At 39.5% G+C, this 19,734-nt stretch overlaps 2 protein-coding genes across 2 annotated transcripts; both read right to left on the bottom strand.

The window, feature by feature from the left end:
• Nucleotides 1–244: 244 nt before the first annotated feature.
• dut (deoxyuridine triphosphatase) lies at nucleotides 245–2,953 on the bottom strand. Its single transcript, XM_044134771.1, has 7 exons — nucleotides 2,761–2,953; nucleotides 1,983–2,130; nucleotides 1,684–1,775; nucleotides 1,551–1,595; nucleotides 1,379–1,453; nucleotides 730–800; nucleotides 245–390 (listed from the first exon to the last, which is right to left on the bottom strand). Exons 1-7 carry the CDS (start codon nucleotides 2,873–2,875, stop codon nucleotides 334–336), a joined length of 603 nt encoding a protein of 200 aa, XP_043990706.1. The 5' UTR covers nucleotides 2,876–2,953; the 3' UTR covers nucleotides 245–333.
• A 1,895-nt stretch (nucleotides 2,954–4,848) lies between these two features.
• Nucleotides 4,849–18,181, bottom strand: slc12a1 (solute carrier family 12 member 1). Its single transcript, XM_044134722.1, has 26 exons — nucleotides 17,485–18,181; nucleotides 16,645–16,785; nucleotides 16,322–16,397; nucleotides 15,661–15,756; nucleotides 14,083–14,222; nucleotides 13,895–14,005; nucleotides 13,680–13,791; nucleotides 13,440–13,567; nucleotides 13,272–13,356; nucleotides 12,959–13,116; nucleotides 12,685–12,792; nucleotides 12,464–12,587; nucleotides 11,598–11,699; nucleotides 11,308–11,463; nucleotides 11,119–11,218; nucleotides 10,456–10,567; nucleotides 10,053–10,193; nucleotides 9,356–9,462; nucleotides 9,172–9,254; nucleotides 7,329–7,454; nucleotides 6,640–6,768; nucleotides 6,196–6,307; nucleotides 6,001–6,087; nucleotides 5,750–5,885; nucleotides 5,571–5,638; nucleotides 4,849–5,478 (listed from the first exon to the last, which is right to left on the bottom strand). The coding sequence occupies exons 1-26, from the start codon at nucleotides 17,740–17,742 to the stop codon at nucleotides 5,343–5,345; spliced, it is 3,132 nt and encodes a 1,043-aa protein (XP_043990657.1). The 5' UTR covers nucleotides 17,743–18,181; the 3' UTR covers nucleotides 4,849–5,342.
• Between the last annotated feature and the right edge of the window lie 1,553 nt (nucleotides 18,182–19,734).

Raw genomic sequence — 19,734 nt, 5'->3', positions numbered from 1 at the left:
GTTGTTTGATCAAAGTGAGGAATGTTTTGGCCATTGGAAGTCAGATTAAGTCAAACAGCTGGATGTGATACACTGAGGTATCTCACACTTTCACAGGAATGTGATTTGAAGCGCAAGTTTAAATTCTTGTCTACTACTGCCCCCATGTGGAGGTTTGGAAGACTTTCGCCTTGCGGCGCGCTATTGAATGAAACGATACGACTGCAATAAACTGAAATGGGTAAAAATGAGAAATAGTCTTTTCTGTATGAAAAAAAAAAGAACTTTATTAGCACCTAATTTTATTACCATATAAGAACAACTCATTGCTAACACAGTAACATTATGGAGCCCTCAGTTGCGCCCAGTAGATCCAAAGCCTCCAGCACCACGGACCGTTTCATCGAGAGACTGGGGGGAAAAAATTGAGCAAATTAAACAAACCAAATAAAAATTATTTCGCTTACTTGTGTATATATAGACAATTTGGAAATGTATGTGCAAGAATGTTTAAAAACCTAGAAAATTTCCTTGTAAAAGTGATGCTATTAAACAATTTCTGATCGAGGCATAATAGCTCTGTTTTTGTTTTGTTTTTTCCACTGGAAGAAGCAAAGGGTTAAAACTGTAACCAGACTGAACATTGCCCTTATGTTTTCAGTTCATACCTTGCATTAGTTCAAGTTTAGACTAACTGGAAGCACCTGAGAGGCAGGGGGGTAAATGAATGTCAAAACGGTCGCAGTTTACCTCTTCCTCCACCAGATCTGGGTAGCAGATTTTCTCACACACCAGCTGAGCAACTCTGTCGCCCTTTTTCACTGTGAGGAGCAACATAAGACAATGATTAACTTGGACGATAGACTGCATGTCCTTTTATGTCATTCAGCACAGTAAGCTCTGCACCTTATCAATACCCTGGTTGGTGGTAAAGAAAAAAAAAAACCCTGAGATAAAACAAAGTTACAGTGTTGTTGGACATTTGGACAGTTACTTTACATAAACAGCATGCTTCGAAGGATAAAAACTTTTAAAGTACAGATGTGAATTAAGTGAAAGGCACAAATTAAATTAATTCAGTGACATGGGAAAATGTTGACAGTTTTAAAATAAAAAAAAAAGTATTTGCAATAAAGTCGACATTCATTTTAAATTACCTTTTAGATAACACAACACATGCAAAGAACATTAAATCGAATTTACAAAAGGTGTGATTGAACGTTCCACCTTTTAGATCAAACGGAAAAACTCACCACCAGGGGAAATATTTCAGACTGTTGCCTCTGTATTCCACCAGGGGGCATAAAATTAATTTGATCCAACAATGACATCAAGTGTCTGTCATTGAGGGGACCTTTGATAAACCTTCCTATGCCTAAGTACCAATGACAGAACTCACCTTCAAATGTTTCTTTGCCAAAGTTGAAGAGCACGACTCCAACATTACCCCGGTAATCTTCATCTACAACACCAGCTGTGAACACACACACACACACCCACAAGCAGTCGAAATGCATAAATGCATTGTCTGATTATGCGAATCAGAGGCACACATTTCTGCTCAGACTCACCACCAACGTCAATGAAGTGTTTAGCTGCCAGTCCAGATCTTGGTGCTGAAAGGAAGAAATATCAAAGCTTGAATTCACATGAGCCAAACAAAGAGTGTGACGGAGAAGAACAAGCTGCATGTCAGGAACTCACCAACTCTGCCGTAACAGCCATGAGGAACAGCAATCTGGATGTCTGTCTTCACAATCGCCTTGTCCAGGGGACCAATGGAGTAATCATAAGCACTGTTGTGTCAAATGAAAAGCAATGCAGTTATCCTTAAAGAAAGTATTAAAACAGCCTCACTCACCGTTCAATACTCTACAACAAATAAGATTTCTAGACACAGAAGACTGTCTATTCTGTTAAAGCAATGTACGATATCTTGTATTAAAAATAGCTGCAAAGAAAACAGAATAGACCCACAGCAAAGAAAAGAAAAGAAAAGCAACCTGTAGAGATCATATCCTGCTGCTTTTGCAGAACCTCGTGTAGGTGTTGTGGCATGCTCCGAAAGTTTAGAAAATCTAAGCACGTATTTTTCCTCTTCAGGCTTTGTTTCTGTTCTTGCTCTCTTGGATGGAGATACTGCAGGCACGTCTGTGACATCCAGGACAGGCATGATGGCAATGTGATCCCAGTATGCAACTGACAAGGTAATTGATTTAATCTGACTAAAACAACCACGTTTTTGCAAAATTAACGCTAAAAACTGCACAGTTATCTACTATGTATGATCTGCTTCCCTAGTTCCTTTTTACCGCGCTTTACAAATTGCTCCCCCCACTCCACACGTCACGTCTGCATACGTCACAAAACGGAAACAGAATTATACAACACAAATGCTAACTTTTCACCTTTATTATCTCGAATAACCTGCTACAATACAAAACCACATAGTCCTAAATTAGGCAAGAAATAAAAATAAAATATGACTAAATCACAACGAAGCTTTGTTACCATAGCAACTATAGATGACGCTAAAAAGATTCTCGCGACAGTTGCCGGTATAAACAAACTAAATCTTAAAGCTACATTAGCTTTCTGAGTAAAACCAAGCCATTTAAGATTTGTGGATGTGCTTTACGTTAATGACATACTAGAATCAAACAAAGAAGGTGACGAACAGACTGTCTGAGCACAATATGTACTGTGACATGAGACAAAAACCAAAGCTTGTCAATTACAAAATGCTTAGCTAAGCTAACGCTGTGTTTCCATCTTGCTTGCCTTTGTTTTGAGAGAGCATCTGCGTGTGAAACTGTCTTTCAAAGAAACGCGGAGCTGTTCTGGACACCGACAAGCATCGCAGGAGGTCATTGACTCTGACCTGTACTCCTTTCATTTTTCGTTTCCTGACAGCAGCTCACATCAGCACAGATCCTGTTAGACGACTCATACTCCTCCTACCTCTTCTTCTGTAGCGTTTATTTTTACATACTCCCACCTACCTCTTTCCCTTCCAGAGCACGCAACCAAAAGAGGCGTTTTGCATAGTAATGAGCAAAACGCCTCATTACTAAATGCGTAAATAAAATGCGTAAAATGCGTAAATATTTGTGTCAGTTCACCGTGAATTCCTATTTTGGAGATATATCTATATATTTCCATGCACAACGTTATGTCTTAGTCAATATGCGCACATGGTCAGTTCTATGTGAAATTGAACGTTTTCTTGCTTGAATAGAGATGCCACTTTTTCCATGGCTTTGTCTTAAAAGCACACCAGTTTTATTGTTATTTCCGGAGATTTTCAGATTTACCCCTATATTCTACTTCCAAGATGGAAAAAAAATATGTATTCCTCGTATCATGTTGGCCCGTGTCATAATAAAAATGTATTTGCAGAGGTATATAAGCAGTTTTACAAAAATATATTATATCTAGTGAATTCCACACAGTATGCCATATTGAGATTTTATTTGACACATCAACACATGGCAGTGCACTCCTGGGAAGAAACCAGTGGTCTGACACATGTCAACAAATCTGAAAAGTTTGTCATTCTTCTTTGCAAAGTAGCTCAAAATCAGTCAGATTGGATGGAGAGAAATTCCCAATTGAATTTAGAAATGGGCATTCCATTTGCGTTAGCTCTAAATCCAAATTACCGGTAGATCTAAATAATTCATGTTTTAATTCCTGTCAGAATGTCTCCTGCTGAAAGCAGAATGTCTGACCCGTTCTCAACAATTTTGCATCTGCTTTAGCTTCATCCATCTATCCTTCGCTGACATGTGACATAATGAAGCACATGTTTATCAACACAGACAATTGTTTCCCTGTGGTGATGATGTGTTCAGTAATGTGCAGTGTTCGTTTTACATATTTTTAAAATTTTTTTAGATGATAGATCAACTGATAGTGTAAGATGTTCAAAGTTTGGAATTTTGGTTTATATTATACAGTCGTTCATAGGATCACAGCTTTATCCCTGTATTGTTTGCAGTGTTTCTTGGTCTTCATTGTGCTAATTGTTCTCAAAATTACCTCAGAGGCCTCCTTAGAACAGCTGGATTTAAACTGAAAGCAAATTAAAGACAGATGGACTCCATTTACTAATCTGTGCTCTACTGTGTGCTCATATTACATCAAATAATGATAATACACACTTAACTTTGTGTTTTTTTAAAAAAGAATATGGGAAAATCATTTTGATATATAAAATCTTTAAAAAAACACAGGCATGAAAAAAAAACAGAAAACAGAAATACTCAATTTTTTTCATATTTCTTTTATTTCAAACAATCCCACTTATTTAAATACAATCACAAAATAATGAGGAAAAAAATACCAAAAAAAAGAAAAGATATTTAAAAGTGCCTCTGAATCTCTCGGCTTTCTTCAAGCAAAAGAAATGTGACGTGGTCACAAAATTAAAACGTTGAAGCAAATTAAGGTGGAATGGGCAAACAACATGATGCCGTTTTAACTTTAAGAATATTAAAAGTAACTAGAACTAATTATGTACAAAAAAGAATTAAAGCAGTACTACTACCGTGAAGAAAGTACTAATATTAAAGTAGCCAGTTTTATTTATAACCTCGTCCTGTCTTATCTCTCTCACCGACTTTCTTTGCCACCACTCTCCGATTCGCTACCTTCATTCCTCTGACTGTAACTTCTTGACCCCCATCAGAACCAAACATTGTACTCTCGGGCATCGAGCCTTTTCTGCTGCCGCTTCACCCCTCTGGATCTGTCTTCTTCATAACATCAGGAACTCGGACTCTTCACCTACCTAATAATCATTACCGTTGAACCTGGCATTACTATCATAGTCCCCTTCTCAATTTTCAGCTACTTGTTTTATGTTTGTGTAAGGCATCTTTCAGTGTAATAATAAGTGCTACGTAAGTTTGATGTGTTATCATTATTATTATTATTATTGGTAATTATTAAAGCTTTTTGACTTCATAAAATATGCACTACAATATCCTATTTACATTTATATTACAGTCACAGTAATTTGGTTTAAGCACTCCAGCAGTGTCTTGTGTGTGTTGGTTCTGTCTTCTCTCACTTATAATAAAAAAAATGGTTGCATTTCTTAGTAGCCACTCCAAATCGAACAGTTTATCTGTCGTACATACCGTCTAAATCCTACTTTCTTTGTCTTTTTTAAATCTATTGTGTTTTCTTTGTTTACTTCCCCAAATTGATAACCAGAGTATGAATGTATGACTGATGTGAGTCTGGAAGACAATCTCGCTCATGTACTTGTCCCCTTTATGAATATATAGTTCAAAGTATTGCCTTTGTAATCCCCCCGTCCAGCAACGTTGTTCTTCAGAGTTTGACCTTTGAGGTGCTCACGAGTAGAAGGTAAGAACACTCTTGTGGTTGCCCCTGATGAGCAAGGTGGGTGGGAGATCCCTTGTCAAGAGGTCCAGCCAGGCCATGTAGAGAAAATCAGAGATGGATCCCTTACGAGCGATGGGCAGGCTCCTGCAGAGGGTTAACCGCACAGAAAAACGTTAAATTAGATCAGCTTTTGGAGTGAAGTAGGCGGCTGGATATCATCTGACACTGATACTTACAAAACAATCAGGTTGGCCGATTTGGAATGTTCCTGAAGGAGCTCGTTTAGTCGTACCTGGAGGTGCGTCTGTAAAACAGAAGAAGATATGATTGGGGTTTTGTTTTGTCTTCTTTTTTATTTTAATTAATGAAATTCCATTGAATCACCAGGAAAGAATCATAATAAATTATTCTTCACCTTCTCTTCAAAGCTGCTGAGCTCTGCATCAGTGATTTTCCAGGGATACTCCTTCTGGATCCCCGCGGCCTGATCCCTGCCTTTAGACCCCTCATGCAGACGGAACGGCTCGATCATGTCTTCTAGTTTCTTTATGCTGGACGAACGGCAGACAAGACGGTGAGCTGACTTCCATAATGTGTGGATGACTAAGCACTTATACTTGACTGTAACCGTTGTGCCGCTGCACCCGGCAGAAAGCAGCTACTCACTTGTCATTGCGGGGTTTAATGTGGATGTCGTCGATGACGGTGATGTCACTGCTCTTTATTCTGAATTTGTGCAACAGGGTCCTCATCCTGCAAACCAAATCACCAAGCAAACAGATTCAGCTTTTTTCAAACACATGCTCTCATCTTTATGTTCACGTGATACGTTTTCACTGCCACATGAGTTTGTTTACTCACTCCTCTTTGTCTATCTCAGTTCGTCCAGGCTGCCCTGCAATAAAGATCCTTAGTTTACAGTCTTTCCACTTCTTCCTGGTGGTGAGGATGTAGGGGAGCAACAGTGTCAGACCTGAGAGAAGGAAACATAAGTAGGCTGTAGGTCACTTGAATTGAAAACAAGTTATTGTTTTCCAAGAATGTGACTTTTTGTCCCCCTTGTCCATTGATACCGGTTTATGACATAGTTTTAAGACCATAAAATTACACCATGCAAGGTGTTTTTTTTATCATCTTGTTCTGCTAGTACATGACTTTGCCTCCAGGAAAAAGGGATTATTGCCAGGATCAGGATCAATACATTTTTTTCGCTACTTTTGCTTTCCGGGAGGATCTGATGTCCGTCCCGATGAATCCGTCACTCTCTGTGAGAAATGTACCAACCAGAAGGGAAGTGACACCTACCTCCATCATCAAACATCCACCACACGTCAATGGTGCCTTTAGGCTGTTTCTTTTTAAATTGACCACTGGCCTCCACCAGCTTCTCGTTCATTCTGGCGACCTGAGGAGGCGGGGGTCCACACACCGACACTGGCAGACAGAGAGAGAGAGAAAAGGAAATGAGATTCAGTAAATATAAAGGTACTTGGATGGTACCAGTGGGACATTTGAGGTGGACCGGTCATTAATAGACTGACACAAGCATCTCTCCGGGGGATGTGGATGGTATACCGACGAGTTTCAGTCTTTCCATTATGTAGCTCACTGTTGATTGTGGATGATGCAGAAACATAGATTGATAGAGTGGGAGGCTGCAGGTAGCCTCTCCTGTCTGGCTCGAAGGACTGCTCTTAAGAGATGCCTCTTAAAGTGGAACGAATGGGAGCATATTATTGGATTACACCCACAGAAATGTCTTTAGTAGGAGCAGCTGATTCAATTACACCTCAGTGGGAATGTGGGGAAAAGTTCCACAGAAAACGATGCGAGTTCTTTGACTTCATTTGTTAAATGAATGTTATTTTATTCTTTGATTCAGCGGGAAAGTGTCGAAGAATGTTTTCACGCGCAATTAAAAATCTTAAATGGATGTGTCCTCTGCTTTAAGCAGCATGGATTTGTCTGTGCTGGAAGGTCGTGTAGGAACGTACCTCTAGTTGTGAGCACTTGCTGAGATGAATGCCTGGACTTCCTGAAGAGTCCTTTTGTTCTCCCCCCATTTGGCATCATCTCATTATCCAGGGCCTGCTGCTCCTTCGCTGCCTTCAGCATTTCCTCTGAAAGGCACAATCAGGCAACCGATCAGATACAGAGAGTACTTGTATCATTAATCAGAGTTACCCAGAAAAGAAAGAAGGTACCTTTATTTAAATGTAGTGGCCTAGGGCATTTATCCGCTTTTTATTGGTAAGTTGCATTCTGCTTCCATTCCAAGTCATTTTAGCTAGAAATAATGGAATTGCTGCTTTCTTTTTGTATATTTTACTGCGTTTCAGTTTTGACATTTGAATCGTATTCAAAGAATTATATGAATGACAGCCATAAGGATGAAATCGAATCTTTACAAGTTCCACTGAAAGCCATCTCTTTTTCTCAGAAGGGAAGAAAAGTAGAAGGTCATGACTGATCTGGTTGTACTTTCCTAAATGGGAGCTTGTATTTCTGTTACCGGTCTGGTAAAATGAGCAACTTTAACAGAGCATTTTTTTACAGGTCATAAAGTTAACATAGATCTGTATATTCACTTTTTCCATGAAAGTACAAACACACTTTACAATACTATAAAGACTGAGTTAGTAGAAATGGGCATTTGTCAGTGATTGACCAATTACTGGTGAATCTGGGATAAATAACACAAGATAAAAGTACATAGCAACAGCTCTTTTATGTACTTTTGTTTATATTTTTTCATAGCATCTTTTAATTTTTGATGTAAAAATGCTTTCATAAGTTTACACCCAAACATTTTTACATTTTCAAATGTCATCTGATAGTTCCTAGTTCCACTGTGTTTCCTTGGACAGTTTCCGGATTTACTTTTTGATGGTGATCGGTAACAGATTACTATATTTGTTGCCAAGCGGAAATTTCTGTGCACCTGAAGAAACCCCCGCCAAGAAAACAGGTAACCTGTGATTGCTTTATGGCACCATTGCAAGTTATTTATTTTATCTGAAACAGGCCGACCATTGTATATATTCTGTAATCTGCAGATCAAAGTTCCATGTGAAAAGTTCCTATCATATTAGGTCAACTACAGTTCCTCTTTTATTTTAAAAAATATATAAAAATTTGTAGAATTCAGCTTTAGGTTTAGTTATTTTTTACTTTTTCTTTACTATATTTTTATTATTTTATTTTGTTCCTAAACAATCTCGGAGAGCCAAAAAGACTTGAAATATTTTTTAATGAATCAAAGAGCAACATATTTGTTTCCCCAAGTCTCCACCAGTAGATAAATTATTTCTCCCAACAACTTGGTGTAAAAATCCATCAGTTTAAAAAGTGACCAAAACTCCTCTTTCTATCACTGATCCTGAAACTCAAATTTGCTACGTTGAAAAGTTTTAAGTTATTTCTATTGAATGATGGAGAGAAGCTGCGCTGCAAATCCTAGCAGCAGGTAAATAACCATTAGCTTGTCAAATACTCCTGCATCTAGCCAGTATTGTTGATGAAAACCTGTTAAATTGATGTGGCATTCACTGGTCTTTTACACAGTGAACCACACACAGCGAGTTTAACATGCCCATCTGTTTGTGTTATTGTTACCTGCATGAAATGTGGTATTGGATGATAGAGCTAACTTTGCCACTGTGGTATTTTTTGGTCAAATTTACAAAGAGCCAAAGCAGAGGGCTTGAATAGCAGTGTGTGGCTCCACAGTAATAACCTTAGGTCAAGGGAATTGCAAAACCTTGACCTAAAAGATTTGCTTGTGAACTTGAATATTGAAACGCTGTATCATGAATCACACAGTAACTTCATGCTGACCTTCTTCTTCTACAAGATGCGACATATCCAGTCCCTGGTTCATCCTCAGCACCACTGTCCCATATTCAAAGTCAAATGCATCGCTGTCAGAAAGACCAACAATGGTTACCATGCAGATCTGTTTGAAATTTCTAACTGCTGACATTGATTTTGGCATGTTTGCATGTTCATTTTGGGTACGTACTGCAGTATTCCCACATAGCTCTGCACTGCTTTTGTTTCCGCCGTTCTCCAGTTCCTCTTGAAGCCGATCATTAACGTGTTGGGCTTCATGCGGCCAAGACCGGAAGCCTGCGAACAAAACAAAAACCTTCTTACAACCTCAGCTCAGGTCGAGCCGTTAGCCGAAACCATAAGACACCTTGTCACGCTGTGATACGAAAGGCTGATGGACTTAACACTACTTCCAGAAACTATTAAATGTCCTTCTTGTACACAAGAAGGCCGTGACTCTGTTTTACAGCCAGAAGTTACGACCAGAGAAGCCAGCAGGTTTCTCTTTGTCTGCAGGGACTCGTCCACTGCAGCGTTAATCAATTATAGCTTTTAATCTTCTGTGCTGTTTAAAGTGAGTGATCCTGGCAATAAACAGTGGCCTTATCTCTGGAGTGACAGTCAGAGCCATAAGAATGTTCCACTGTTTCTCAATAACTCCCTACTTTTCTACCTGCTGCTTCGATGTCCTGACAAGTTTCTCAAGATATGTCATTATAAAGTAATTCACCGGCAGTAAAAAGAGTGATACATGCTTCTGCACATTTCCCATGTTCCTTTGATAAGATCCCGCTGATTTCACATTGTTCTTGTGGACAATTTAGGTTACTGGCTTTTGTTTCCCTGCCTCTTTACAGACATATTGTGTAAATGCCATCCACACTGACCTGCAGCAGAGTTTCTGCACCTTCCCTGAAATTGTCGCAGGCCACAGCAGCAAAAAAGGCTTTGCGTTTGTTCTTATGGAGCCACAGCTGGTTCTTTTCCACCCCACTGTTCATCTCTGGCAGGATCTCCGATCTCGGACCCTGAACAATAAAAAAGAAAAGTCAGAAAATGTAAAGCTTGGATCAGTTCTGAGCGTAAGACTTCCCACACACCATCTCTTTGGCGTTCAGGCCACACAACCGAATGGGAAACCAGAGAAATGTTAGTCTCTGATTGTCCAGAGAGTTTAAATTTTTTTCTTTTTTCTTGCTTGTTATTCTATGAACCAGACACTCTGTGTGAAATCAGCAGTGTTGCATTATTTTGGGGGATTTGTAGATAATAAATGAATTTGTAACCTACCACCAAAACATCACAGCTGAGACAGAGTCCGTAGTTTTTGGTCAAGGAGTGAGCTAGATCTAGCAGGGCTGGCCTGGCCCGCGCTGACCCAGTTAGAACCAAGATCTGAGGCCTGAATAAGAAACAGGAGCGTGTCAATGTTACACTGCAGATCATCATCAAGTGTAATGCTTTTATTATACCATTATATTACACACTGCTTTATTAGGCACATTTATTCAATTGCTTCTTATCACAAATAACGACTCTGCCAAACGATACATTTAGACATCTAAATATAAATATCCAGTGAGTGGTTGCTGTGTGGACAAATGCGCCTTGTTTATGTCAGACAAGAATGGAAGGAGCTTAAATAGCCACGTATTACTGGGCATGAGGAATGCCATCTCTGTCTGTGCAGCACATAAAACGTTGAAGTAGATGGATTACAGCAGCAGAACTGAGGCTACAATTCACACAGGCTCAACAATTAATTTTTCAAAAAGATTTGAAAAACTGCAGCAACATTTCCAGCTGTACGGTGAGGATGTGACATAAACAACATGAAAGCCCCGATGCGTCATCGTTGTATCAGTGGTCAAGGCGGCTGGTGAGGGTAAGGAAGGTCAACATTGGCAAGTTGTACCTAAGTACAAATGGAGTAAAAGTGCAGCAGATTGTTACCTGAAGTTCTTGACATGATCTTCCACACCAGACAGAGACAAAGCGTTGCTGACTGCGCTCACAAAGGTCACCGCCTGCGTGGACGACCCCCAGTTCACATCTGCACACAAAGGTTTAGATTCATCAGTGGCTAGTTCTTCTAATATTCAGCAATCCCTGAAGCGCTTCCAGGCTCGCAAACAAGCTCACCTGGCTTCTTGACTGTGACGTAAATGTAGAGCAGGATTTCAATGCCATATGTGAGCAGAGCGGCCCACCAGTTGATGACAAACATAACAACACAGCAGAGCAGGGCTCCCAGCAGAGACAGCCACATGTTGTAGAATTTATACGCCGGTCTCCAGCCTGGGGAAAGCAGCACAAGAAGAGGTTGGTGGCTCAAACTCAGTTATGCATATTAAAACAGCTTTGTTTTTCTCTGGCTTTGCATTCTCTAAATAAAATACTTCTGAGTTCTGAGCTCCTTGAAGGAGACTCACCTGGAGACTTGGCGTAGGAAGCATGGAAACAAGAGAAATTGATGAGTGCGTAAGATGCCAGGAAGAAGTTTGAGATGATCGGAGCGATGGTGTTGAGATCACCTGTACAAAGAAGGACTAAATCTTAAAATATACGAGAGGAAGCTTGTGAACTGAAACAGGGTATGCATTGATGAGATTAATATGAAATCCAAAAGTCTCCAACTGGAGGTGAAATCCTCGGTTAGTGTGGTTGGTTGGTTGGCTTTCTTTCTTTACAAAAAATCTGTGACGCTCACTTCACAAACTGCTCTGGTACTAAGATAAAAGGTCTGCAACTCACATTTACTCTGATGGAAAACACCGTCAGTGTGTGAAGAAGAGTTTATTAGGGAAGTTTCTTTGTGTGCACTGAGATTTAGCAACATTAACAATCGTTCACAGAAACAGATTATCTGGGGGCATCTACTGACATGAGGCCTCCATGTGCATGTGGAACGTAAATGACGACTGACTTAAATCAATTTAAGAGTTTTGTCTCAGTCTATATTCAGTAGAGCTCTTTAACAGTGTTACTAAAGCAAATAGTTGAGGTTTGCATGAAAGGTAAAGTTGAAATGACCTTCAGGTTTATTGGCACCCCTCCTGGTAAAAATACGTAAAACACATAAACAATTTTATTTTCATCACCTCACTGTGAAATCAATCAATCAATGAGCTTTGTAGATGCTCATTGATTGGACATCAACTCCCACCCTCCTCAATAAGCAAGCTGAAAAGATTTATGTTTATACAATGTGGGATTTCCCACTTCACCAGGAGCGTCAGAAAAGATGAAGACGTTGTGTAACAGCAGTGTAAGGATGTTGGTCGACTAATTTACTGACCAATGAGAATGAAGGCAACGGAAATAACGAAGGTGAGGATGTAGCCTCGGATTGGCTCATTGTTCTTTCCGTGTCCTTTGGCGAAGAAGTGCAGAGCTGTGTAGATGTTGTCTTTGCACAGAGCCTGAGCAAAGACAGAACTTTGATTAGAGACGCTGATGACAACAAAATTACCTCTTCTGTTTTTATTACGTTGTATTTTAAAAAATGAAGTTCCCTACCTGGAAGACTTTAGGAGCACTAACAAGAGAGGCCAGGGCTGACGAAAGTGTGGCTGAGAAGGTTCCTGCAGTGATGAGGGGACCAAACCCAGACACCATGGTCATTACCTGAAACAAACGGAGACGATGAGAGCGCATTAGGGGAGAGCAAAAAAGCTTGTAATCCGTATGAAAACGCAATGCAGAGTTTGAGATGGGCAACGTGACTCCCTGTGAAGGATGTCCTTCTGTTGTGAGATGAAAATAACCCCAATGTGTTGGAAAGGTCTCCTACCTGGAAGTTGTTCATCAGGCCAAACTTGCATGGCTCTGTTTCGCAAGAAGTAAAATTATAGCCAAATTCACAGGCAACTACTGATGAGCCGGTACAAGGCATCCCAGGAGTAACGAGGTCGGTCCTGTTTCCTGTGGCATCCCGGACAACGGTACCGGCTGACCAAAAAAAAAAGAAAAAAAGACAGACGATTTGCCTGTGAGTTTTTCCGCAAAATGCTTTGAATCTTATGACAAGTACATCCCATTGTTTTTAATAAAACAGAGAAACAAGTTACAGTGTGAGAAAGGTGGACAGACTGCAGGTCACTTACAGACACAAAGAGCCACGCCGAGGTAAGTGACACCAGTAATTAAAATGGCCAGCAATGTACCTTTGGGTATGGCAGCCTGGGCGTCCTGTAGTTTGACAGACAGCATGTGTGTGTGAGCAAATGTTAAAAATGTTGACTTCTGCAGAGACATCTGCTTTGAAAAATTACCCGCAAGTCTCCAGAGATGTTTGCTCCAGCCAGGATACCGGTGGCCGCAGGGAAAAAGATGGCAAACACTGAGAAAAATGTTTCACCATTCCTAAAATTTGGCGTAAAGTTCTCCATAAAAAGTTTTGCTGTTTAAAAAAAATCGATATTTGGAAAAGAAGAGTGTATTAGTTTATAGTTCGGTGTATAAAATGTAAACATTTTTCGGGATAAGTTTGAGGTGGATTAACGGGATCTTACTGTTGTATCCAAAAAAGCCCTTGGATTTCTTATCTTCAGTTGCAGGAATTGCTGTTCCTACGAACACATTCACTATGGCCACCAGCAAGATCACGAGCAGAACAATTTGGGCCTTTTGGTGGTGGTGGGGAGACGTAAAAAGGTTTGAGTTAAGTTCAATCCTTTACAACAACAAGTCCAGGGTAATCACAAGAAGCACGATGTCAATGCCTCACCTTTGCCTCCCATTCCATACCGGCCACCGAAATGCCCAAGAGCAACACCACAGTAATGCAGCCAATGATCCTGATGTCATTCATTTCATCTACCATCAGGTGGGCGTATTCCTGAGCAGAACAAGTAGAGGTAAGGTAAACAAGCACTCAGATACCTCCGTGTGTTTTCTGTAGCACTCATTACGCACCTTGAGCAAATCCACCACCGTCTCTGCAAAGCCCACCACATACATGGCCACAGCCACTGCATTGGCGAAGGCGAAAATGAGTCCAATGGAGCCTCCAAACTCTGGTCCCAAACTGCGTGATATCAAGTAGTAAGCTCCTCCTGATGTAACAAAACGGTTCAAAAAGATTCCCTTTGAGTTTAGTTAGGTTAGTCAATTTTAAGAAAGACTCATTTAAAAATAAATGCATGTTTTCCAATGTCCTGTCATGGAAGTGTTTCTTTTGTTTGTTTGTTTTAAAGGTAAAGATAAAAAAAATTAGATGATGTAACAAAATAATTTACCATTTGAAGTAAATAATACAGAATTATTAATGTACTTATTAGAAGACATAAAACCTGTACTGTACTGTGATTCTTCTAATGGAACAGAAAAAAACTACTACATATGTTTACGAAACTGAAAAAAAAAAAAGTAGTAGGTGTGAAAGTCATACAACTTTTTATGTGTGGGTATATCAATAATGCCACAAAGTTCATTTTCAGCAAATTAGGAAATATGGACTAGAAATTTGACTCATCAGCTCCATCAACAGTGGAGAAACAATATTTCTGTTATCATCACCTTTAATATGAATAAAATTGTTAGGATTGCTTTTAATTTTTTTTGTAAATCAATAACAACGATCATTAATAACAGTGTTGATACAACTGTGGATAATTATAAGAATGTGGTGATATTGTTGCTTTTTTGTCAAAGAATATTATTAAACACTTTTAGAATTTGCATATTTACATATTTAAACTGGATCTCTTCTCATGATTAACATTTCCAGCAGGTAATTACAGCAAAAGAGTGTTGAATAACTTTCAGACAGCATTATGCAGTAAAAGTGGGGGGTTAAATTTAGAAAAACCTCTTGTAATAACAGCTTTGTTGAGCTTTGAAAACTGTTTCTGTTTTATTTTAATCAGTTGGATCAGCAGCTGGTTTGGATATAGCTGCAGATGATGAACCAAATTTGCCGTCATCGTTGAATAATTTTAGTTATGAGTGTGTTTAAAATCAGTAATATGTCAAATGATCAGGAGTGTCCTTGTTTCAGTCACTGACTCATTTCTAAACACTTAGTGTGAGAGGTTCTGGTTGGTGAGGGCATCTACTGCAGAATCACATGCTGTATTTTGCCACATACATGATCAGGGCACATCTGAAGACTGATATCAGTAGTGGATGATTAATCACTCAATCAATCAATTTTGTGATTGATTGATTATATGTCAGTGCAAAGCTGTGAAAGAGGAAATAATGCTTGGAAAGGTGACATTCAGATGTAGTCTGAAGGCTTTGTGACTTTATCTGCAAACATTGTTCTTTTGGTCACTTCATTCTCCCACTGAAAGATTTTGTGTCAGAGACAGGGAGCGTTATCGCAGCGAATACTTATAAATAATGTTTTACTCGCCCAGGCTGGCTGCGGTAGCAGTCATATGTTATGAATAAAATACCAGCATGGAAGGTTAGTCAATAATTGCGCTAAATTGTCCCGTCACTGTGCTTTTCTAAATATGAAGTATGGCAGCTGATTCGCTGACCTACCTCCTCTAACAACTCCGTTAGTGCAAATGGCGGACATGGAGAGGCCTGTGACGGTGGTGACCACACAGCTGAGAGCGATGACCACGATTCCCAGACCTGAAATGTTAGCATGACACACTTCAGGATTAGGATGAATTAGAACTCAACCAGCATGTTCAACAGGATAGAAATAAAACTGTTTTATCTATATAAAAAAAATGTCTCTCTTACAGATATTTAGAAAATGTTCGTTTCTGTTTAGGGCCAAAATGTTAGATTTTAAAATCATTAACCCGAAACTATTATTGAATAATAGTCTTAAATCACTTTATGCAACTCTAAAGACCATTATATCTCAGTCATTCACATTCACCAAATGCTGCTGAAGAGACTTTTTATCTGTTGAGTGGAGATCAGAAAGGCAATAAAAAATTACTCCAAGATATTTCCACTTTAAAATGAGTGATTTTGTAGTGCTCCTAGTCTCTTCATTTACAAAATCCTAGCACCTCTGATTATTCTGAGAGAATTTAAATGGACAACAGCCTGAACCAGAATTGTATAAGAAAGTCAAATAAAACTCCTTAAAAATGCTAAAGCTTTGATGTGGAAGCCACCAGTAGAAAAAGGCAAATAGAAATAAATGTTAGGACTGTGTAAAGAGTATAAATGTTTCCTTTACCCCAGCCTGCCTGGCCAAAAACCCAGGACAGACGGATGAACAACATGACACCCCAGATGTTTAACATGCATCTTACCTGCAAAATAAAAGAATTAGACAGCATAGATCAAGATTTGTTAGAGCACTTTCTGTGGTAAGTGTAACATATTTCTAATTTTTCTGTTAGCAGAACCCAGAATTACAGACAAAACATATACATAAAAATAATGTCAATTTGCTTCATACTCTAGTTTTTGAGACACAGAGTCATCATGATAAACATGTAAATACCTTTTTTGCGCAGATCTGTGTTACTAAGAGGGAATTTCAAGAGCAAAACTCACCAGAACCCCCCTTATCCAACCAAACTTCACTGCTCCTTTGATGACATCAATCGGAGCGGCAGACTCCAGGTCGTCAGACGGGGTCCCTTCGCTCCCCTCGCCATCGTCTGTCACCGTTTCAGGTACAGAGATCGCCCCATTCTTTAAAAGAAAGAGAACATTAAAAAAAAAAAAAGAAGTTACATTGGAAATTTGTTTCATCTGTATCTGTATCACAGTCACATATGTCCTCTGTCTTTTCATGAAGGGAAGTTTATATATCTCCTTTCCCTCTGTGCATCACATCTTAAGGATTATTAGTAAAATTTCTGAGCTCTCTTGGATGTGAATTTGATATTTGGATGGTACGCATTAACATCTTGCAATATAGTCTTTTGCAAAAATCAAAGTTCCACAATTGTCATTGGAGCGCCTGCTTAAAGATCCATCATTTTTATATCCATTCATAAAATATTATCTAGTACGATGCTGTAAATCTAAATGACCTCATCATGTCTTAGGCAATAGACCCAAATAAACAGCAGTAAAAGCAAATAAAGTGTGCTGCTTAGTTTCAAAAATAACATTTTAACAGCTCGGTTTTATAAGGTATAAGATAAAGAGTTAGCTGCAGACAGATACAGACACTATGAATTTATTTTATCATGTAAGCAGCAACACTTACTCTACTCTGAGCGTAATTATCTCTCAGAAGCAGAACTGAGTAAATGTTTCAGAAGAAAGTTGCTTTCGGAAAACAAACATTTTTAGAGTGAAAAGAAGGCACAACAAAAGAGAAAACAGGATTCAAGTAAAAAAAAAGTCAGCTAGTTCACATCGAGCGTCATCCGACAGACTCACCTTCTGGAAAACATCGTGGAGTTCCTGCAGGGATGGTCTCACCGCTCGGTGACCACTCACGCTGCCGGCATTACGGTAGAAGTTGATGTTGGGCACCCGGTCTAAAGTGTCGTGCCCGAAAGCACTCATCACAGAGGGTCTGACCGTCCGGTGCTCATTGTCGGAGAATTCGGTCTCTTCATAGATTGGAGGGTCACCAAAGTTGGAATCAAACGCTGAGTTGACATGACCCCCTCCGTTTGACTTCATCCTCTCCATTATGAATTCGGGACAAGATTCTCAGAGGTCAAGTGTGAAATTTGTAAAACAGCAGTCTTCAGACATTCAACGACTCAGTAGCAGGTGCAGATCTGAGTATCAGTGATCCTTGACTATTGAAGACAAAAACTAGGCAGTGATTAGATTAATAGAGATCTCTGCTGCTGTGTCCAGATTCAAACGCATAAACTTGCCAACTCCCAAACGGCCCACCTTTATAATCATGGTCATACGCCGACTGCCAGCTATTGGTTAACTCCTCGGATCAACCCTCAGAAAACTTAACGAAGGGGGTCAGATATGTCCTCCAACCTAGGGGACACAAAGACGTTGCTTAACCATTAACCAAAGTCATAAACGGTAAACGAGAGATAAAGGCGCTCGTTGCTCGAGTTCTGGAAAATTGATCACTAATATTATATGCTGAATGGCACATGTTGTTCTGTGATTGCACTTTATGGCACTGTCAAGATTATTTCCTCAGATCTGGAGGCCTTTTGCATGAATCACCAGGACATACAAACATATGGAGATTTCCGAACAAATCTCCATATGTTCGTAAATTTCCAGTGAAACTCTGAAATGTTACAGCATCAAAAGGTTCAAGGTTTCAGCACTTTTATGATGACTAAAACAGAAACACGGTTGACAGAAAAGTCTTCACTTTTTACAACTGGTATTTCTGTCTATATATATCCCAATGCAATCAGTAAAGATAAAGCCAGGAGGAGTAGCCTGACATGTATTGAGATATTAAACCCATAATAGTTATATAACTGACTGAATAAATGTCTCTAATGACTCTTTATACTCCGTTTATTGGAAGAAGAAATGAGAGCGAGCAAGCTGGCTAAAGAGAAATGTCCTCATTCGTGAGGAAAATGAGAGTTAATATAAGACTACAAATTACAGGAATATGCCCAAGGCACTTCACATGACTTCTAAAGAGCCTTTAAAGGCTCTCTTAACAGGTAAACTTCCTTATTACTGATACACCACAGTGATTTATGTGCACAGTGAAAGCCTGGCTAATGACTTGAAATCTGACCTTGGCTGTATTGTTTGCTGACAAAAGAAACACGCTCCAGCACGTGTTTTATGTGAACACTGAAAGAAGACAAACAACTGTGCAGCAGGGCTCATCAGCATCAAAACAAGGTTGGAATGATCCTCTGCAATCGTGATAAAGGCCGAGTCATGCTGGAGAAAGAAGGACGTCAGTGAATAGTGGACTAACCGCTTAAGCAAAACTCCTAACATTCGTCTTCTCAATCAGCTTGATTTCACCACAAATATGTGAATAATGCTCTGCTTTGTTATATTTTGAGCTTGCTTTGTGGTTGTGTGCCAGGAAGGGAAGACTTTTGCTGATTCACCAAACCTTCCCCTGTTCCTTGCAATGCTAAATAGTGGGATATGATTTAGCTCTCACTGTCCTTGATCCAATAACACCTCAATGTCCTTATTCACCATTCCAGGTGGAAGAAAACCATTCCCATAGTATAAGGTTGCCACCGCCTGTATCACCATGAGGATGTTGTCTCCAGAGCAATGTGAGTTACTTTTCCAACACACTTGGATCACAATTAAGAGTCACTCTCTCTTGGTCCGTCAAATAAAATCCCAATAAATACAATAAAGTCTGGTTGTAATGTGGCAAAATGTGAAAAAGTTCAAATGGTATAACATCTTTCAAAAGGCAAATTATCTTGCTTATCGAAAGAGTTGACTGGTGTCAAAGTTTGGTTCGTATTTGTAACAATAAGTCGGACTCATTTCCAGTGAGAATTGGACTCCAACAAGGTTGAACACTAATTCTGTTCATAATCTTTATGGACAAAATTTCTAGACCCACTCAAGATGTTGAAGAGATCCATTTTGGTGACCTTGGTGACTGTGCCACTCTGTGGTGGTGAAGTGGTAGCTCGATTTACTGTTTGATCTACATTCACACCCTCATCTATGGTCATGAGCTTCAGGTAGTAACCAAAG

The sequence above is a fragment of the Gambusia affinis genome, linkage group LG02 (assembly GCF_019740435.1).
Source record: "Gambusia affinis linkage group LG02, SWU_Gaff_1.0, whole genome shotgun sequence".
NCBI classification, from domain to species: Eukaryota; Metazoa; Chordata; class Actinopteri; order Cyprinodontiformes; family Poeciliidae; genus Gambusia; species Gambusia affinis.
The sequence above is the reverse complement of the archived record's forward strand: the minus strand, read 5'-3'. Positions and strand labels throughout refer to the sequence as shown.